Source organism: Chionomys nivalis, chromosome 1, assembly GCF_950005125.1.
Source record: "Chionomys nivalis chromosome 1, mChiNiv1.1, whole genome shotgun sequence".
In the NCBI taxonomy this organism is placed as follows: Eukaryota; Metazoa; Chordata; class Mammalia; order Rodentia; family Cricetidae; genus Chionomys; species Chionomys nivalis.
The window spans coordinates 173,053,107-173,074,843 of record NC_080086.1 but is presented as its reverse complement, the minus strand read 5'-3'; the positions used below and the strand labels follow the sequence as shown (position 1 = coordinate 173,074,843).

General features: G+C 41.2%; 1 protein-coding gene across 7 annotated transcripts in view; it reads left to right on the top strand.

The window, feature by feature from the left end:
- Nrf1 (nuclear respiratory factor 1) overlaps positions 1-21,737 on the top strand; it is a 108,309-nt gene that overhangs the window by 31,011 nt on the left and 55,561 nt on the right. For 3 of the 7 annotated variants that reach the window (XM_057766932.1, XM_057766898.1, XM_057766887.1), the window contains exons 2-4: positions 11,204-11,360; positions 13,899-14,133; positions 14,244-14,279. In XM_057766932.1, the coding sequence (XP_057622915.1) occupies positions 13,911-14,133; positions 14,244-14,279 (259 nt within the window). In that variant the 5' untranslated portion in view covers positions 11,204-11,360; positions 13,899-13,910. Of the gene's footprint in view, positions 1-2,005; positions 2,061-11,203; positions 11,361-13,898; positions 14,134-14,243; positions 14,280-21,737 lie in introns of all 7 variants that reach the window. The other 4 variants (XM_057766939.1, XM_057766926.1, XM_057766915.1 and 1 more) reach the window with 3 other exon arrangements.

Here is a 21,737-nt window from a genome sequence, read left to right as displayed (position 1 = left end):
CTAACCTGAGTTCTCTGCAAGAACAGTTAAGTATTCTTACCCAGTGAGCCCTCTCTCCAGCCCTAGCTCTTTAAAGCTTGTTTTAGTGGAAACATTTAAAGACTTGGAAATTCCTTGTGCAGGCTTTACATTCCTTTTTCCTTTGGCTGTGGCGCCCTCTAGTGCTTCAACTTTGTAGCAATGCCATCTTGAAATGTTCTGTTTGATTGTAGTCAAAGAAACTTAAAACATTTTGGAAATCTGTTTCCTTTCTCCCCAACATCTCCTTCCCTCTCTTGTCTCTTCCCTTCTTTGGGGAAGTGTCTGTACCTTTTACCCATCCTCCAAAGGACCTGAGATTCTGAGATTTAAAAAAAAAAAAAAAGACTAAGACTTGCTCTTTGATACAAGTCCTTGTGTAGTCAAAACTCTTGTAGTGTCTTTAAAATTAGAGAGTGTAGTGTAACCTGAAGAAGGTTTATACCTACCCTTATGTGAACTTCTGGGTCACACTCAACGTGTGCCGCATCCCATACTGGGTATTTACAAAGAGCAATTCATTTTGTCCTCACAATGAGCCCATCTGTTCTTCTGCACTTAGATGATGAAACTACAGCATACACACCAAATGAAACTTGTCTAAGGTGTCAGGAAGTGGTAGAGCCACTATTGTAGCTCCAGAGTGTGTACTCACAACCACCCTGTAGGCGCAGTGAGGGTCTGCCCCGAAGTGGGTCTGGTGGATGGAGAGGAGACTGCAGCCCCTGGGGCCAGTGTTGTAGCAGTAACAAAACACTAATAATGTTCATAATAATGGAACTCTTAAGTTACTGCTGACCACACATGAAATTGTAGTCACTATCCGCTACTGATTTTTAGTAGATAAGTGTGTAGCGGCTCCGCCCCCATCTTGTTTCCTTTGGTTTTAATTGCCCCTAGTCTAAAAGTATGAAATGGAAAATTCCAGAAATAAGTGATTCACAACTTTTAACTTGAATAATGTTCTGAGCAGAGAGAATACTACACCATCCTTTCTGTCTCACCAGGTATGTTAGCATCCTTTGTCCAGCTTGGCCGTGCCATGTAGTCTGTCTTCCCATTTGTTGCTTACTAACTGCCTGAAATTCCAGCTCAGCTGTAGAGGCACCACGGTGCTTTCTTTCAAGTAATTGTCATTTACTTTTAAAAGCCCAACGTTGTAAGAATAGCGATATGGGCAGATGGGTCAGAGAAAAGCTTCAAGAGCTTCCTGCAAGTGGGAGGGTAAAGGTCATCAGTGTTATACAGAATAGACGGATTATGTAGGATTTGGCACTGTCTACAGTTTCAGGGATCCTCTGTGGCCTTAGAATGTGACACTCACAGATATGTGCAGGCTATTGTAGTCCACCAAGAACTAGAATTAGAGATGCCAGTGAGCCGCTATGTGAGTGAAGGGAATTGAACCTGGGTCCTCTGCAAAAGCAGCAAGTGCTCTTAAACTGCTGATCCCTTAAACTCTGCAACCCTATACCACCTTTTCTTGATTTATCAGTCTTGAGCACTATGGACTTCTTCCTCAGAGGTGTGAGGGTTAATCGCACCATCCCCTTTTTTGATAATGATATTGTAATATTCTTTTTCATCTGCAGTCTTCATCTTGAAAAATAGACTATTAATGCTCCTATCTATTTTTTTACCTCTCCACCCCTCTTGGCCCTTTTGTATCAGCTTTATTTCACTTGTACAGTGTCCTAACTTTTATATTATGTTTGGTATAATCAGTTTTTAAATTAAAATATACATGCACATGCCATAATGCAATGTGGAGGTCAAAAGACAGCTTGCAGGAGACGATTCTCTCCTTCCACCATGTGGGTTCTGGGGATTGAATTCAGGTTGTCAGATTTGGGGCCAAGTGCCTTGCTGAGCCATCTTAATTTTTTTTGCATTTTGTTCATTCTATAATTGAAGTCTGGAAACAGCAAATACAGACTACATGAACATGACTTTTTTTGTTTTGTTTTGTTTTGTTTTTTCGAGACAGGGTTTCTCTGTAGCTTTGGAGCCTGTCCTGGAACTCCCTTTGTAGACCAGCCCAGGTTAGTTTTGTGGGAGGCTAATTGCTTTTCTCTAACTTCGATGTCACTCTTGGCAGACACATTCTTCTGTTCTTAGATTCTACTTGCACTGAGTTTTAAGACACATTTTGCCTTGCTTCTAGTCACTCTCTGGCTTGGGGTGGGGTGACTGCTGATTTTCTGCTGAGGTGCAGGCTTGGTCTATTACTTTGTTTCCCATGAGGCAGATCCTGTTGTTGACATTAGTGTTTATTGACTTTTGAGTATGATTTCTATTCTAGTGATAAATTTTGGGTTCCAGGTGTGTCCAGGGATGTAACTTGAGCCTCTTTTCCCATGGACACAATCTTGGATTGAGATTTTTAGACCTATCTTACTGATTTCTTTTTCTTTTGAAATGATAATGCTATTGATTAGACTAATGCTCTCTCTTATGCTTTGTTATGCTTTGATTAGATTTCCTGGCCTGATCTTTCTCTTTTGATTTTTAAATGCTCTTTGCTTAATCTCATCCATTATGTGTGGATTAGACTGAATTTAAGCCCCTTGATTGGCTCCTCCGGATTCCAGTATCCCCCTAGGTACTGTATAGAGATCATGTCACCAGGGCACTGTGTACCAGCAGTCCCGCCGTGTTCTCTGCTCCTGTCCTTTGGCTTTATCTTAGATGGTCTGTCTGTGAGAAGAAAACAGAAACCACACCTCTTACAGTTTGAACTTTTTTTTCTTTTCTTTTTAAAGACAGTCTCATTATATAGCTCAATGGTTTATACCATTCCTTATGTTGTGACCCCCAGCCATAAAATCGTTTTGTTGCTACTTCATAACTGTAATCTTTGCTGCTGTTATGTATTGTAATGTAAATATCTGATAGTCTTAGGCAACCCCTGTAGTAAGGTTGTTCAACCCTGGGGTCGTGACCCAAAGGCTGAGAACCACTGATGTAGATCACACTGGCCTTAAACTTACTATGTAGCCTAGGCCTTAGCCTGCCCAGTGTAGGGTTATAGTCTTTGCTACCGTGTCTAGCAAAGATCCCCCTCTTTTAAAAATAATAACGTATGTGTGGGTGTATGTGTGTGAATATGGGTACCCAAAGAAGCCAGAAGCATCAGATACCTGTGAGCTGGATTTACAGATGCTTATGAGCCACCTGATGTGAGTCCTGGGAGCCAAACTCTGTCCTCTGCTGGAGCAGGATATAACTCTTAACCCAGGAATACTTTTAGATTCTTTTGAGAAGTTTGCTGAATACCACTGTCCGTAGTGGGATAGGCAGGTGCACCATTTTTCTTTTCTGGTTCAGTAGGTTCTAGCTCCCTCTCCCTTCCCCCTCCCCTTGCTTCCCCTCTCTTCTCCATTTTGTGCACTGTCTTAAGTTTTATTGGGTGTGTTGACGTTCTCACTTTATGTCTGAACCAGTGTTAACTGCTCAGATTGATATAATATGTGCATCATAACACAAACCTCAGGAACAGGTATCTAGTTTCGAAGAAATTGAGGCACAGTGCATGGTGCACATGAGACTGTTTGGGAAATGAGCTAAGAAAGATAGACTCTAAAGCCTGAGAGTTTCGACATTGTCATAATTAATATTAAACACTTAGGTGCTGGGTTCTGTGTTCTAGACTTTGCTGGGATCTCTTTATTTGATTCTCACATCATCCTTTGGAGAATATCTGTTATGTATTTCTTCTTCCTACCTTAGAAACAGTGACAGGATTGTGGCTTAGTGGTAACTTGTCCAGGGTATCTTGGTAAGAGTTCGCTCTCTCTTCAAATGTACATTATTTCATATCTTTCCCCCATTAGCAATTTCCATTACTTTTGTTAGCCAGAGACCCTGCCCTTGAAGATAAAAGCTGAAGTGCTTTACTAAGATTGGTTAAGAGGGATTGGTTAAGAGCACTTGCTGCTCTTGCAGATGACCTGGGCTCAATTCCCAGCAACCGTATGGTGGCCCACATTGCCCATAATTCCATTTTTTAAGGGATCCGACACCCTCTTCTGGCTTCCATGGGCACCAGACAGACATGTGATACACACACATGCAAGCAAAATACTCATACACATGATATAAAATAAATAAATCTTTTTGGTGTTTTGTTTGATTTGTTTTGTTTGAGGCAGGGGTACATTATGTAGTCTTGATTGACTTGGACCTCACTATTAGATCAGGCTGTCTTCAGAGATCTGTCTGCCTCTGCTTGCCTCTGCCACCAGAGTGCTGAGATTAAAGGTGTGTACCATGCCTGGACCAGAACAAATAAATCTTAGAATAAAATTGACTTAGGGGAGTGGTGGGATCTTTCCTTCTTCATTTTTTCTCTGTTAACTATGGAAGTGGAAATCTGATAATCTCCAGCGTCATGTGTATGTTACTCATAACCGACTTAGATGTCCTTTACTTATTTATGGTTTGTGAAAGCAGTATTTACAAGTACTTCATTCTGGTTCAGAAAAGCCTCCACCTTTGCTTTTTAGAGTGTCCAGAATATAAGCGGCTAGAGAAGCTGGCGGATGAGGGAGAGGGTGGAAAGAGAAGAGGCAGGCACCAGGCAGAAGTGACAAGCCTGTGAAGCAGACAGCCCTATTGATTTATGCTGCAAGCTGCATTCTGGAGCAAAGAATTGAAATCCATTATGCCAAGCACACAGCTTTCAAATCCCTTTGAAAAGCAGTTTAGATGCCATCTAATCCCAAATCATTTAAAAATAGTTTTGAAGTACCCAGAATTCTAAAACGCCCCAAGCAATTTGTCTCGGACTAGAATCGTGAAATAATGGGAAATTAACTCTTTATTGGTATCTTCCTCTTATATGCTGTTTGTGTGACCTGGTGTATTAATTTGTGCTTTAGAGAAGTCCCAACAAGGGGGCTAAGATATATCCTTGTATACTTTTGAAAAACTCACAACAAAGATAATATAGGAAAGAAACCCTGCCAGGTACTTCACTTTTTTTCTTTGAAAATATATTGCAAGTTCAAACCCTGTCACAACAAATAAGTATAAATGCATGACACACGTAATTTCAGACTTTTTGAAAAGTTACAAAGATCTTCAAATACTCTTTACTCAGAGTTCCCGCGTGTTAATACTGTGTTTTCTTCTTCATTTTCTCTTTGTTTAGTGCTTTACCAGGTGCCCTGCACACGGCGGCACATGCCTTTAATCTCAACAGGGGCAGGCTACTCCACGTAGCAAGTTCTAGGCCAGCCAAGGTTACGTAGTGAGATCCTGTCTCAGAAAACAAACAAGATAGGGGTGGTGTGTGTGTGGGGGAGCAGCTAATTAGAGGAACAGAAGTTTTTAGACATTCTCAGAGACTTGTACAGTAGAGCAGTATAAAAGAAGACTTACATATGAATAATCATATTCTTTCCACATATGGCAATAAAGGTCATATTTCTGCACATATATGGTTGCCATTTCTTTTGGTATGTTCTAGAATGCTGTGCTATATATATTATTACTCTAACAGTCAAGTTTGACAGTGCATTTGCATCGGTCTGTATGAGGAGAGGTGATGTTAGCACACAAGCGAACCCTTCAACTATGGATCATAACTTCAAATACATGTCAGATCTCTGTGCATGTTCATATGTTCAGTCCAATAAGTTCACCTTTAGTTCTTTTTTTTCTGTCAAGAATCCTTTTTTGATGTTGTTGTGGTGGTTTTCTTGTTTGTCTGGTTTTTCAGTTTGTTTGATTGATTGGTTTTTCTGTGTAGCTCTGGTTGTCCAGGAACTTGCTCGGTAGACCAGGCTAACCTTGAACTCAGAGACCTACCTACCTCTGCCTCTGCTAGGATTAAAGGCATGTGCCACCACACCTAGCTAAGAACCTTTTTTCTTTAACTACTAAATTTGAGTTAAACCAAAACAGAGGTCATAAACAGTTGGATCACAACATCTGACTCACAGAGCATGGCCACAACGTCAGACTTGTGTGAAACACTCTTCTTATGCCTGGTTCCACTATGCAGCTGAAAGGCTCCAGAGCCAGCTCGTGTTAGATCCAGCGCTATGCTCACCACCATCCTCTCTTCAGAGCCAGCCCTCTTCCTTCTACACTGCCACAGCGCCAGAAATGTCAAGAATTTATTTTTAATAGTTATCAAATAAGGTACAAATTTTTTTTTAAATATTTATTTATTTACTTATTATGTATACAATATTCTGTTTGCGTGTATGCCTGCAGGCCAGAAGAGGGCACCAGACCTCATTACAGATGGTTGTGAGCCACCATGTGGTTGCTGGGAATTGAACTCAGGACCTTTAGAAGAGCAGGCAATGCTCTTAACCACTGAGCCATCTCTCCAGCCCCAAGGTACAAATTTTTATAAAGATAAGAACTTAGTTTTATTTTGCTGTGAGATTGCTCATATTTTTTGTTTGTTTTTTAAATATTTTATTTATTTATTATGTATACAATATTCTGTCTGTGTGTATGCCTTCAGGCCAGAAGAGGGCACCAGACCTCATTACAGATGGTTGAGAGCCACCATGTGGTTACTGAGAATTGAACTCAGGACCTTTGGAAGAGCAGGCAATGCTCTTAACCTCTGAGCCATCTCTCCAGCCCCTCATATATTCTTTATGCAGAAGTTACTGAGGGATGATGAGTAAAGGATGATTGTGTTTTAATTTTCACATGTGGTAAAGTATATATAGCAATAAATTTTAGGTGCACAGTTCAGTAACGTTAAGCATGTTTCTGTTAATTGTGTACCCAGTCTGCAGAATTCGTGCATCTAAGACAACTCCTACCTGCTTGCACTTGGCCCCTGCCAGCCACTTCTCTATAGACTGTTCTAATTACTTTGCAAAGATAGACTAGAGGGCCAGGGCTCAGCAGGTGAAAGCCCTTGCCATGTAAATTCATCTAAATTCAATCTCCAGAACTCAGGGTAGTAGGACAGACGTGACCTCTACAGCAGGCTGTATCACCCTTCCCCACCATGCGCATATAAGCATAAATAAAGCCCAATGGAGACATACAGTATTTGTCTTTGTGGGGAGCTTGTTTGAGTAAAGAATCTTCACGTTCCACATAGTGTAGTGTGTGTTCATGTTTCAATAAACCAAAACAATATAGTTTCAAATAGAGTACAACAGCCAGGCGGTGGTGGCGCACACCTTTAATCCCAGCACTTGGGAGGCAGAGGCAGGCAGATCTCTGTGAGTTCGAGACCAGCCTGGCCTACAAGAGCTAGTTCCAGGACAGGCTCCAAAACCACAGAGAAACCCTGTCTCGAAAAACAAAAACAAAAAAAAAAACAAAAAAAAAAAAAACAAAAAACAAATAGAGTACAACAAAATTCAGTAGATGGTACAGAGGTTTCCTACATGTCTCCTATGCTTAATACATTGCCTACCTCCTCTGTCAGCATCCTGTAGGATGGCAGTACTCATGAATATGGGTTGACATGTCGTTATCACCCAGAGTCTATATTATCTTATGGTTCGTTCTATGAATTTGAACGGATGCATAGTGACATGCATCAGTGTAGTGAAAATCAACTCTGCTCTGCCTGTTTTTCCCCCCACTACCCCTACCCCCAGTACTCCTTTTACTGACTACATGATCTTGCTTTTTCTAGAAGGTCCTGTAGTTGTACCTTTTAGACTGACTTTCACCTAGTGATGATATCCGTGTAAGGGTTTTTTGGTTTTTTTTTTTTTTCATGTCTTGGGAACTCACCCCCACCACTGCCTCTTGACAGGTTCCTTCTGTATAGCTCTGGCTCATCTGGAATTTGATAGGTAGACCAGGCTGGCTGTCTTGTGACGCTTCTGTCTCTGTCTCCTAAGTGCCAAGATTATAGATGTGTGCCACCATGCCTAGCTCAATGGCCCATTTCTTTCTAGTACTGAACAATATTTCATTGTCCAGATGAACTAAACTTTTGTATCCAGTCACTTACTGAAGGACATCTAGTGGTATTCAAGTTCTGGCTGCTGCAGACAAAGCTGGGGTAAACACTGTGTGCGAATTGCTGTGTAGATGTAGGTTGTCAGCTCCTTTGATTAAATACCAAGGAGTTAATTATGGGGTCATATGGGAGGAGTGTGTTGGCTCAGTTTTGGGAGAAACTGCTAGACTGTCTTTAAAAGTGCCTACCAGCAACGAGTGAGTCCCTATAGCAAACCCTTGGCAGTTCACTGTTGCTGTTTGTGGAGGGTTTTTTTTTTTTTCTTTTTTTAAAAGTGATTTTATTGCTTGTGCACACAGAGAATTTGTGCCTCTAGAGCATACTGTGGACAACTCACTTCCAATTGGGTGGGAGGACCCGCCTAGTCTTAGAGTAATGAGGCAACTAGCAAATTCTCTCTATTTCAGTCTGGCTGAATTTAACATCCTTATCCTTCCTGTTCCTCTCAGGATGCTTTCAGACAGTGACCACTTTCTTAATCAAATGGTAGCGATCCTTAGGGAGATCAGGGGCAAGGCCTTTGGACTTTTAAGTTTCTCAAGATCTTATTATCAGTCACAAAACGGATCTATGCCACTCCATGTGAGTCCCTCAGGATCATGCCTATTTGGGAGGAAGTCAGGCCTTTCTTGGCCAGTTTGTAAATCTGTCCTTCAGATGTCAACTTCAGCTGGGTGGGGACGCTAAGGCTATAGGGCAGAGCCGACTGGGACAAGCTCTTCCCAGCAGTATGCATGCAACCATGATTGCAGAGGTCTGGCAGTGAAGAGAACGAGGGAGCTGTGGCGGAGTTTTGCCCATGCAATAGGTATATAGTTGTGTATTGCTGTGGTTTATTGTGCAATGCCATAGGGACATGATAGTCAACACTTTTACTTACATATGCTTGTTTACCGTACCCTCCTGGTGAGGCAGCGTTTTGTCCATTTTAAAAATGAGTTATATTCTTAATGTTGAGTTTTAGTTATTTTTAAAATTTTGAATAACAACCCTTTATCTTTTGGTAAATGCTTTTCCCTGTTTGGGACTTAGTTTCTTGACAGTGTGTTACTATTATGTGACCTTTTGTGGGGAGATGTAAACAAATGTCTATTGGCTTCAGGTAGGGCAACAGCAACAAACCAGAGACATGATTCTACCCAAGCAAGTCTAGCTTGGTGAGCCAGTGAGTTTCTTGGGGTCACTCGCAGGAGTATGGGTGAGGATTTGCACACAACAGGCAACTAGAAGGTCACTGCAGCACTGAAGCCCACTCAGTGTGGATGATGGGTCATGGAAGCTGCACCTCTGGAACCCTTAGCTCAACTTGCAGGTGGTTCCATTGAAGAAATCCCCCTTCCTCAGCAATTGTGACTACTCAGATGACCTCAGAGGGGGGGCTTGTGGGTCCTATAACTTTCTGAGCCTCTTGACTCTTATAAGTTTCCTGAACTTCAGCTGCTGCAGTTTGATTAGCCTAGGAGTATCCCTGCTCCTTCAGGAGGGAAAGTTTTGATCCAGAAGAAATAGCTACTTAATACTTAATATGTTCAAAGAGCAAAAGATTTGTTGTTTGTTTGTTTGTTTGTTTGTTTGTTTGTTTTAAGACAGGGTTTCTCTGAGGCTTTTGGAGCTTGTCCTGGAACTAGCTCTTGTAGAGTAGGCTAGCCTTGAACTCACAGAGATCCACTTGCCTCTGCCTTCCAAGTGCTGGTATTAAAGGCATGCGCCACCACCGCACAGTTTTATTGTTTATTTTTTAATTGTGTGTGTTGGGGGGGGGGGTTGTCTGCCTGTATGTTGTGTAGTATCTTCAGAGACCACAAGAGGAATTCAGATCCCCTGTAACTATAACTACAAACAGTTAGCCTGTAACTAGTTGTGGGTACCTGAAGCTGAAACTGAATCCTCTGGAAGAGTCTCTAGTGCCCTTAACCACTAAGCCATTTTTTCAACCTTGAATAAAAGTTTTTATCTGGATAAAGTATGAATTGGAGGCCAGCCTGGTCTACATAGTAAATCAGGGCTCCAGAGTGAGGCCATTTCTCAAAAAATAATAATAATAATAATAATGTTGAATTTAGAGACCAGGGTTTTTTTGTTTGTTTGTTTGTTTGTTGTTTGTTTTTGGTTTTGTTTGTTTTTGAGACAGAGTCTCTCACTGTAGTCCTTACTGTTCTAGAAATAGCTATGTAGACCAGGCTGACCTCGAACTCACAGAGATCTGCCTGCCTCTGCCTCCCAAGCACTGGGATTAAAGGCGTGCACCACCATGCCTAGCTGTATTGTATCTTTCTATCAATGGGCATGCAGTATTTTATGTATTCAGTCCTTTGGTTTCTTCATGAGAGTTGTATAATTTTCCTCATATAGATTTTTTAAAAGATGGAAGTAAGTTCAGGAGATTTATGGTATAACATGGTAACTATAGTTTATGACTGAAGTTAAATGTTTTCGTTTCCAAAATGATACCTGTATGAGGTAATACATATTTTAATTGACTAGATTTTTACCATTCTGCAAAATGTGTATGTACTTTCAAATATCATGCTGTGCATGATAAATATATACAGTTTTATATGTCTATTTGAAATTAAAATTTGAAAAGAGTTTGCAATGTCTCCTGTTTATTGCAGGGGATATGTTCCCTGACCCCCAGCAGACAGCTAAAACTGGATAGTGCTAAACCTGAAACTAAGTAGTAACATTTTTAGTTCCCTCCCTCTGCCTTTGTGTAGCTCCTATACATATTTTGTTGTATTTATACCTTGATATTTCACTTTTAGGAGGCATTTGTAGAAATGAAATTATGCGTACTTCCAAGTTCTTCTTGTTCATTGTCGATGTGTAAGAAAACATTGGTTTCTGTGTCCACCCTTATCTCAGAACCCACTCACTGTTCAGTCCAGGAGTCTGTGGTTGATGACCTCACATAGATGGTCCTGCCATGCAGAGATAGTTGTTTTTCCGTCCTGCCTTTTCTTCCTCTTTGCTCCTTCTTCTCTCTCCCCTTCCCTTCCCTCTTTTCTTTTCTTTTTTTCCTTATTTCTTTTATCTTTCTTTTCTGTCTTTCTTGTCATAATGTTGAAAAGATGTAGTGAGAGGAGACATCCTTGTCTTCTGATTTTTATGGGAAAGCTTCCGGTTTTTCCTCTCTTTAAGTATAATGGGCATAGACATTCTTATAGATGTTTTTTATCAAGTCCAGAAATTCCCTTTATTCCTAATTTGCATTTTTTCCTTTTTAAGGTGGAATGATATGTGATTTGAGTGTACCACGCTTTGTTTCCCATCCACCCACTGATGGACACTTGGGTAGCTCCCATCTTTCGGCTGTTGTGAATGATGCTCCTATGAACATGGGTGTGCACATAGCTCTGTGAGACCCTGCTTTCAGTTTTTCTGGGTAAGTACTAGAAATTGGGTTACCCAATTACATAATAGTTCTAATTAAAAAACATTTTAGGAACCAGTACACAGAATTTCATATATAAGGATGTTCACTGCACTAATGTTTATATCAGCAAAACTTTGAAAGCAATCTTGCTTCATCAGCATAGCTATAGAATAAAGTATTCTGTAGCTATTTTAAACGAGTAGGGTAGGTTTGTGTGTCAAAATGGCTAGGCATATTAAAATGAGAAAAACATTATGTCGTTGTAAACCTGTTTTAAATCTGTACACGTTTGCTTCATTTTTTTCGAACGAATTATGAGCTTGTGGAGAAAGGGAGGAGAGAGACTGATAGGAGAGTCAGCTTTTACCATAAGGCACTGTACCATTTCAGGGCTTACAAGGAACATAGTTTTGTAATTATACCACAAAATTGAATTATTGTATGGAGGAGGCTGTTCCCATTTGTCTTTGAAATACAAAGATAATTCTGTTTTGCTTATTAAGTATTTTTATATCACAATAACAAATGCTGGTTACTGGCTATTAAATGTTTTTATTGTTAGACACATATCAAAGATTTTTAATGTTTTGTAACTTGACTCATGTATGTATGTTTCTATATAATAGTGAATTTCTGTCAAAATGATTTCACATAGTATGTAGTTTCTGTCCTTACTCAGTGAGACATTCTCATCTTGCTTCTTCTGTGTCTGGCTGGTGACTGCAGACTGAGTCTTTCCTCTTCCCAGAATTCTCCAAGTCTGGTCACTCTGCTTATACTTCCTGCCTGGCCAATCAGCATTTTATTAAACAATACAAGTGTCAGTTTTTTACAGGGTACAAGAATATTACCCCACAGTACCCCCCTTTTTTTCTTTTCACAACAAGAACTGAATCTAATCTCCTTTGTGTAGCTTTTTTCCTGACCATTATCCATAATAACTTGTAACCAACACTCTAAACTAAAACAAACATCCATAATCCATTTTTTGGGAATGTGGACGTAGTTTTCTGGACTGTTTCCTGCTGATTGGAGATGCTGATAATTTTATGGCAAACCAAAGAAAATTTAGGGTTGTGGTCAAATCCTGACTGGAATATTCTTTGAGGCTGGATCCATCTCAGCTAAGACAAATAATAGCACAGTATCCAGACTCTCTGTGTATTTTCCATCATTATGTGACTTTTTAGTATTTTTTTACTATTTCTTTTATTTTTAATTTTTGTTTTTTGAGACAGGGTTTCTCTGTAGTTTTTTAGCCTGTACTAGAACTCACTCTGTAGACCAGGCTGACCTCAAATTTACAGAGACCCACCTGCCTCCCCAGTGCTGGGATTAAAGGTGTGTGCCACCAAACACCTGGTTTATATTTCTCCCCTTTTTTTAAAAGGACTTTCTTTATTTTTTCTTTTCTCTCCCAAGCCTACGTGTATTTTTAAGCACACTGTAACTGTTTAAGAGGTTTTCTTCTCTTTTTTTTCCCTTTGAATCTGTCTTTACTGTGTATCTCTATCTTTTCTGACCACATGAGTCTTTAGTCTGCTAAGCAACATTACTAGGATTAAAGCTGCTTTCACGGCTGGATCTGCCCCACCTTGGCTTCCTGAGAGATTAGCTTCATGGCGGAGGTACTGGTGGGGAGCCATTTTTATTTTTATTTTTTTAAACCACAGCTCTGTGCAGTTTCTAGGCCCATGCTACCACCAAGAAGCATGCCACCAGCTGCTCATGAACGCCATTTAAGTGTTTGGTGGCAGGGCCTCTTCGCTACACGGTGTTTGCTGCTAACGCTGAGTCAAGAAACCTGTCTTAAAGGAACTGTGCCTCTGCTCACCTCTAGCAAGCAGCCCACCTGAGGCAGTGCTGCTACCGAGAAGCCGCTCGACTCTGTTCTTTTGTCTGTCTCAAATCCTTTTTGCTTTCTCAGGCTTTATTTGGAAATTCTTTTTTATTTTTTTATTTTTTTTTTTATTTTTTTTTTTTTGGTTTTTCGAAACAGGGTTTCTCTGTGGTTTTGGAGCCTGTCCTGGAACTAGCTCTTGTAGACCAGGCTGGTCTCGAACTCACAGAGATCCGCCTGCCTCTGCCTCCCAAGTGCTGGGATTAAAGGCGTGCGCCACCACCACCTGGCCAAATGTTGGGTGCCATTTGTAGACGGAAGTTTCTGTCCTTATTCAGTGAGACATTCTCATCTTGCTTCCCTCTGTGTCTGGCTGGAGAATGCAGACTGAGCCTTTCCTCTTCCCAGAATTCTCTTAGTCTGGTCGCTCTACCTATACTTCCTGCCTGGCTATTGGCCATTCAGCATTTTATTAAACCACTATGAGTGACAAATCTTCACAGGGTATAAGAGCATTGTCCTACAGCAATAGTATTCTGCTATTTTATGCCATTTGAATTTCCCACATCTTGCTGTGGTCAAAAGGAATAAAATTAGAGGTTTGTAAAAGAGTTTCTGCTCTTAAAAAGACTTAGTTTAAGCATTCTGTTACATTGTACACTGAATCACCTCCTCTTCCTCCTCCTCCTCCTCCTCTTCTTTTCTAGCAGTAGATCTTCATGGAGGACCACGGAGTGACCCAAACTGAACACATGGCTACCATAGAAGCCCATGCAGTGGCTCAGCAAGTCCAGCAGGTCCATGTAGCCACATACACCGAGCACAGTATGCTCAGTGCTGATGAAGACTCACCTTCCTCCCCTGAGGACACTTCTTATGATGACTCGGATATCCTCAACTCCACGGCAGCAGATGAGGTAACTGCCCACCTGGCCGCCGCAGGTAATGTTTGCCCTGGAAGTTCCTCTTTCCTGACTTGTGGCCATGCCTGTCTGAAGGGCCTGGGATTCAAGCACGCTCACATTTCTTTTCATCATTTTTTTTTTTTTCAGTGCTGGGGATCAAACCCAGGGCCTCGCATATACTAGGCAAGTACTCTACCACTGAGCTACATCCCAAGCCCTTCACCATACATTTTAAACCTGCATCTCCAACTTTAGCCTGTTCCGGGAGAGTTGAGTTCTGGGGTCACTTCTTACTAGTGTGGTAGTGTTGGTTGTCTTTTCTCATCCATCTGACAGTCTTCTGGTTTTTAGCTAGAGTATTTATTCACATTAAATGCAAGGACTGACATATTTAGATTTTAATATTCTTAAGGTTAAGAAAAAAAATTGCTAGTATTGGCTTTTCTTTCACTTTGTGCTGGGATGAACCCCAAGCTTTTGCATACTAGACAAAAATCCTACCTTGAGCAGTGTATCTCAGTCCTAGACTTTCTAATGAGAGTGCATTTCTCCACCTGTCCAGACATGGACTTGAGTTTCCAGTTTGTGTGAAAGTTTATTACTATTGTGTTTAGGTTTCCACAATAATCTGATTTTACAGTTCATGTGGGAATTCTTTCTGAGGGACCTGTGGATCTGTTGCTGGCTGTTCTTAGTGATAGGTCTTGTTTATGCTGGCTCCTTGTTTCATATGCTACTTATATGTGAATGAATGTTATGTGATGTGTTTTGAAATGGGGGGAGGGGGTCTTTGAGACAGGATTTCTCTGTAGCTATGGCACCTGTTCTGGAACTCTCACTGTAGACCATGCTGGCCTTGAACTCACAGGGATTCGCCTGCCTCTGTCTCCCGATAGCTGGGATTAAAGGTGTATGGCTCCACCGCGCGACATTTTGAAATCATTTTAAAAAATAATTTGGGGTCTAAAATACTCTGCTGGACATGGTTTCTGTTTGATTCGGCTAGATAAGACCAAGACCACTAGTGACCTGTCGCAGTCCAGCTTGTGGGTTGAAGTTTTCCAGAATACCAAGTGATTTAAAACTACCTGTGTCTTGTATAGTTCTGTGTACAGTGTGTGTATTATGGTGAGGACACTCATACCAATCATGCGTGGATTTTATTTAGGAAAAGCAGGACAGGGAACCAATTATCAGGAATGGCCAATATAGCTGTAAATGAGGAAGAAAAGTATAATAATCTCATACTATAATTTATTATGCACTGTGTTATTTCTGGAAAGGTGAATTTTTTTTTCCCCTGAGGCGGGGCTTCTCTGTAGCTTTAGAACCTGTCCTGTAGACCAGGCTGGTCTCACACTCACAGAGATCCACCTGCCTTTGCCTCCTGAGTGCTGGGATTAAAGGTGTGTGCCACCCCCACCCAGCAAAAGGTGAACTTAAAAACTAAGGGAAGGGCTAGGGTACAGCTCAGTGGTAGAGCACTTGCCTAGCTAGCATGTGCAAGGCACTGGGTTTAAGTGTTTATACCATATATTTTGTGAAATGTTTAGACTTCCCAGAAGAGGGCATCCTAATACAATGAACCAAGCCCAACTTGGTTCCTATGAGGGCAGATGCTTTTGAGAAAAGGCTTTGCTGTGCCATCCTGCACTGTCATAGTGTGGGGATGATGCAAGGGTAGCAGAGACTGGTTCAGGGCTTGAGCACTCGCCTAGCGTGTGTGACACCCTGCATTAAGTTTCCAGCATGACTAAAGAAAAGATTAGAAGTGACTAGGTATAATTGCCTGTGTCTGGAGTCCTTACTTCTCAGGAGGTTGAGGCAGGAGGAACACTTGAGCTCAGGTGTTCAAGACCAACCTAGATAATCACAATGAGACCTTGTTTTAAAAACAAACAACACACAAAACAAAAGAACAGGAAAGGACTAAAGTTTTTCATCTGTCTAGTGTATAAACAGAGGCCCTTCAAATTTCTAGTGAGTAGCTACTAAGGAATTGTAATTATATAGACTACAAGGTATAGATTCTTTGACTAAGAGCTTACTTCTGAAGATACTGTCAGACCACTAGTGGCAGGTTATTGGTGTAGGGAATTGCCAAGAAGAGGGCACTTCAGACTGAGGAAGTTTCAAAGGCAGGGACTTTCAGATGAAAAATGGGAAGGAGGCCATTGTGGCTCCTCTTTGTGAGCAGGAAGAGAAACTAATCAAGAGGGCTGGCGTGAGTCAAACCATGTGGGGCTTCTGCAGTGTGGAGTTTGCACAAGCAGCTGGGTGTAGAGGCACACACACCTGTAATCACAGTAAGCAAAGGAGAATTTGCAGAGGTGACAGAGTGCCTTATTAACTGCCCAGGTTTATAAGTGTTCCTAACTTGTCGCACGCTAGAGAATTCTGAGGGCTGGACTGTAGCATCATCATATCTAAAAGGCAACTCAGAAAAGTTGAATGGCCATTTGTGTCATGTTGCCTGTCAGAAACTGTTTCTGATTCTCTTCAACCCAGAACAAGAGCTCTTGATCATGTTGCTTTTCAGGACATAAAAAAAAAAAGTTAAGAAGGGCCTAGGGAGATGGCTCCGTCAGCAAAGTGCTTGCCATGCAAGCATGAGGAGCTGAGTTTGACCTCCAGGACCCAGTTAAGAAGCTGGTGTGGTGGCCTGCATTTATAATCCCAGTACAGAAAGGCCCCTGGGGCCTGCTGGCCAGGTAGCTAGTCCAGTTGCTACTCTTGTACATATGAGGAACACACATGTGTACACTGTGATTGCACATATACATGCACAGGATGGTCAACCTTTTTCCATATTAGTTTCCAGTATCGGTTTCAGAGGACTTCATATTTTGTTTTTTTAGATTTATGCATGTTTTGCCGCATGTATGTATGTGTACCATATGTGCCTGGAGCCTACAAAAGTTAGAAGATGCTGTTGGAGCCCCTGGACCTAGAGTTAGAGATGGTTGTGAGCCACCATGTGGGTGCTGGAGACAGTGGTAGACCCTCTGGAAGAGCAATAAGTGCTCGTAACTGCTGAGCCATCTCTCTCACCCACACCCAGGGAACTTTATTTTAATCAAAATTGAATTATTTTCTCTAAGGCAGTGGATAGAAGAGTCACATGATCTGTAGAGATAATTGCTACCTTAAGAATAGAGTTTGAGGGCTGGAGAGATGGCTTAGTGGTTAAGAGCATTGCCTACTCTCTCAAAGGTCCTGAGTTCAATTCCCAGCAACCACATGGTGGCTCACAACCATCTGTAATGGGGTCTGGTGCCTTCTTCTGGCTTGCAGACATACATGCAGACAGACTATTGTATACATAATAAATAAATATTTTTTTTTAAAAAAAGAATAGAGTTTGATGAATTGTCTGTCGAATATAAAATCTCGAATCTTGGACAATAACCCGACACTGGAATATAGGAAAGAATCATGGTGAAAGCAAACATGCTGTTGCCCACCTTTGTCAGGCATTGCTACAGTTTTAACGTGTTCACTTCAGGCTTTTTGGCTTTTTGAGATAGGGTTTCTCTGTGTGACAGTTCTAGCTGTCCTCTCTGTAGACCAGGCTGGCCTCAAACTCACAGAGATCTGCCCCTCTCTGTCTTCCCCAGATACTAGGATTAAAGGCTTGCACCACCATGCCCGGATGGCTTATTTAGGAGTAAGCATTATGGATGCAGTTGAAACTTCTGGTGCCCTCCCAACCCATTTGTTTGAGACAGTGTTTTGCTGTCCAACCCAGGATGGTCCTCTTGCCTCAGCTTCTAAATATTGGGGTTAGAGGTGTGCAGAATCATGTCCTGCTAGTGTACCTCCTCTTAACCTTGTTCTCCTTCCTTCTGCTGAGGTCACAACTATTCTGCATTTCATCTTTATTCTCTTGACTTTCTTTACATTTTTGCTCTACGTGCATGTATCATTAAATAATAGTTGGCATTGTTTTGCATGCTTTAAATTTTATATTCATGATACTACTTTGAACTTTTGTTTCTGTTTAGCACTTTATTATGTTTAACATTAATTTTCTATAAAATTTTTTAAAAAACTGTTTAAAGCTAGGTATGGTGAAAGGCAGAGGCAGGCAGATCTCTGAGTTCCAGGTCAGCCTGATCTACATAGTGAGTTCCAAGCCATCCAGGACTACATGATGAGATCCTTTCTCAAAACTGTATAAACACACAAAAAGTTCATTGTTACATATGTGTAGTGGCTTCTACATGGGCTCCAGGGAGCCAAACCCAAGTCATGCTTGTAGGGCATGTGACTTCACTTGCTGAGACAAATCCCTATCACTCCTTTTTAAGAGAGAGAGAGATACTGTGTATGTGTGTGTAGGCCAGAGGTACAGGACTTGGGGAAAACATGAGTGCCATGACATACATGGAGTTCAGAGAACAAACCGGAACTGGTGCTTTTCTTCTACCTTTACATGGGCTCCAGAGATGAGCACCTCTACCTACCCTACCCACTGAGCCTTCTGGCTGTCCTAGACCAGACTGGCCTTGACCTGCCTGTTTCTGCCTCCCAAATGCTGGGATTAAAGATCTGCACTACTACTGCTTAACATATATATATCCATTGTACAAATTGATGAGTTTCATAATGACATTTTCATTCAGTATTTTTATGAGATTTGGTTATATTGATAATGTGGCTGTTGGATTTATTATCAGAATGTTTCACCATTTGTAGATATTTGTCTCAGACCTGGAATTATATAGTTAAAATTTAATTCTCCTTGTCTTTGATAGCCTACCCTTCTCACCCTTGTCTTCTGACATAGGGTCTTTGCAGTTCAGTTCTGTGTGCTTATCTATCCAGGAGCTGTCCCTCACTTTTAATAACTCAAGCTTTATAGTAATATGTGATAGAATCAGTACCTCTGTTTAGTATCTTCTAAATTGTTTTGCCTACTCTTAGCCCTTGTATTTACATTTAAATAAGTGGATTAGTTTATCAACTTCTAAAAACACTCTCTAGAATTTATATTTGCATTTGTAATAGACCAAATCAAAGCCCCTCAGGCTTGCTGACTGAGGATTCAAGTTCAGTGAGAGGTGGAGTGCACACCCACACTGCTCCTTCTCACACACCTCAGAATAAGAGCAGATGGTGGGGGCACACATCTTTAATTCCAGCACTCAGGAAGCAGAGGGAGCCGGATCTCTGAGTTCAAAGCCAGCCTGGTCAACAGAGCTAGTTCCGGGACAGCTAGGGCTACACAGAGAAGCCCTTTTTCAAAACAAACCAACAGCCGGGCGGTGGTGGCGCACGCCTTTAATCCCAGCACTCGGGAGGCAGAGGCAGGCGGATCTCTGTGAGTTCGAGACCAGCCTGGTCTACAAGAGCTAGTTCCAGGACAGGCTCCAAAACCACAGAGAAACCCTGTCTCGAAAAACCAAAAAAAAAACCAAAAAAAAAAAAACAAACTAACAAATTAATTAATTAGTTAATTAATTTTTTTTTAAATATTTATTTATTTATTATGTATACAATATTCTGTCTGTGTGTCTGCAGGCCAGAAGAGGGCACCAGACCTCTTTACAGATGGTTGTGAGCCACCATGTGGTTGCCGGGAATTGAACTCAGGACCTTTGGAGGACCTTTGGAAGAGCAGGCAATGCTCTTAACCACTGAGCCATCTCTCCAGCCCTTAATTAATTTTTTTTAAAAAAGAGTTCCAAACAGATGTTGGTGAATCTAGCTAATGATAAACCTGCTGAAGTATTTAATGGTATATATATAATTTTGCTCATTGCTTATTTGATTTGGCTTGATTTAATTTTGTTTTTTCGAGATAGGTGTTCTCTGTGTAGCCCTGGCTGTCCTGGAACTCACAAAGATCTACCTGCCTCTGCCTCCTAAATGGTGGGATTAAAGATATGTGTCACCACTGCCTGACTTAAGGGTATTAATATTGACATTTGCAATTTACTTTGAAATGCAAAAAAACATGGATTTACATAGAGAATAGATATGTATGGTAAAATGTTAAAAATTCTTTAAGCTTTCTTAATACATTTAAATTTTTTATGATAAAATAGCAATACAGTGAGAAAACCAGCCTAATATTTTAACATGGTCAAAGGATTTGAAGAGAAATTTCTCATGAAAAGGTGTTCAATGTCATAGAAAACACAATGAGATGATACCACATGCCTAAGAGGGTAGCTGTTAACCAAAGTTACAAGAGATAACTATAATATATTGGCAAGACTGTGGAACAGTTGGGTCCTTTGTACATCACATGGTAATATAAAATAAAGCCACGATAGAAGAAATTTGGAGTTTCCTCCAAGTTAAAAGATAGAAGAAGTAGCCGGGCGGTGGTGGCGCACGCCTTTAATCCCAGCACTTGGGAGGCAGAGGCAGGCGGATCTCTGTGAGTTCGAGACCAGCCTGGTCTACAAGAGCTAGTTCCAGGACAGGCTCCAAAACCACAGAGAAACCCTGTCTCGAAAAACCAAAAAAAAAAAAGATAGAAGAAGTAGGCCTCTGGCTCATATGGCAGTTGTAAGTAAGCAAATGAACTGGATCCCAAAGAGATATTGATCGTATACACAGTGGCCAGTATGGGAAGACGACCTAGATGTCTTTCTGTGGATGAAAGGCCCGAGGAAATAAACACATATAGTCATACCCTCAGCCTTCACAATGGGAAATCTTGCCATATGTGACAACATAGGTCAACCTTAAAGATGTACTAGCTAACACAAATAGGCAACTCACAGAAGGACAGATATTGTATAATTCCACTTATGTGAGGGATTGAAATAGGCAAATTCATAGAAACAATACAATAGAATGGTTGCCAGGGCTGAGAGAAAGGAGGTGTGAGAAGTTGCTCTTCAGCAGATCGTTTTTTGGGCTGGAGATAGAGCTTAGTGTTAAAGCCACAAGTAGTAGAGCCAGAATGCTTGGCTAGTATGCACCAGAGCTGGAGGAGGCAGGGGAAAGGAAATGAGGAAGGAGGAAGAGAAGGCAGGCCTGAAGGCAGACTAGGTGGGAAGAGAGCAGGAACCAGGCCAGAAGAGCAGGAGTTCAAGGTCATCCTCAGTTGGTCACCTGTCCTACGGGAAATTGTCTCTAAAACCCGAAAGGATAAGAGGGAGGGAGGATTTCAGTATGTAAGATGGTAAAATCTAGAAATCTATACATTGTGAGTGTAGTTAATAATACTGTTTTGCACACAGTTTTCTTCAATGACAGATCTTCTATTAAAATATTGCCACGGTTTTACAATAAAATGGGGGGGGGTGGGCACAATTTCCCCCTTACAATTAGCTGGGTACAATGGTAATGGAATGCCTGCAATTCCAGCACTTAGGGAGCTGAGGTAGGAGGGTCACTTGGGGTTCCAGACTAGTCTGGGTTACATAATAGTGAGACCCGGAAAAAGAAAGAAGGAAAATCCCCTACCATATGTTTATAATAGAAAGCAAGCGGTCATCTGGCTTTTGCTTGCTCTGGGGTTGTTTAGAGGGTGCCATTTCATCAAGACTATGCTAGTATTGAGTAGTCTGCAGACAGAAGCCTGTCTAGATTTACAGAAAGGCTTTAGAATACACATGCAAATTTAATTGTTAGCAATTGAATTTTCATCTTTTATAGGGCGGACAAGAAAGGATAAAGGTG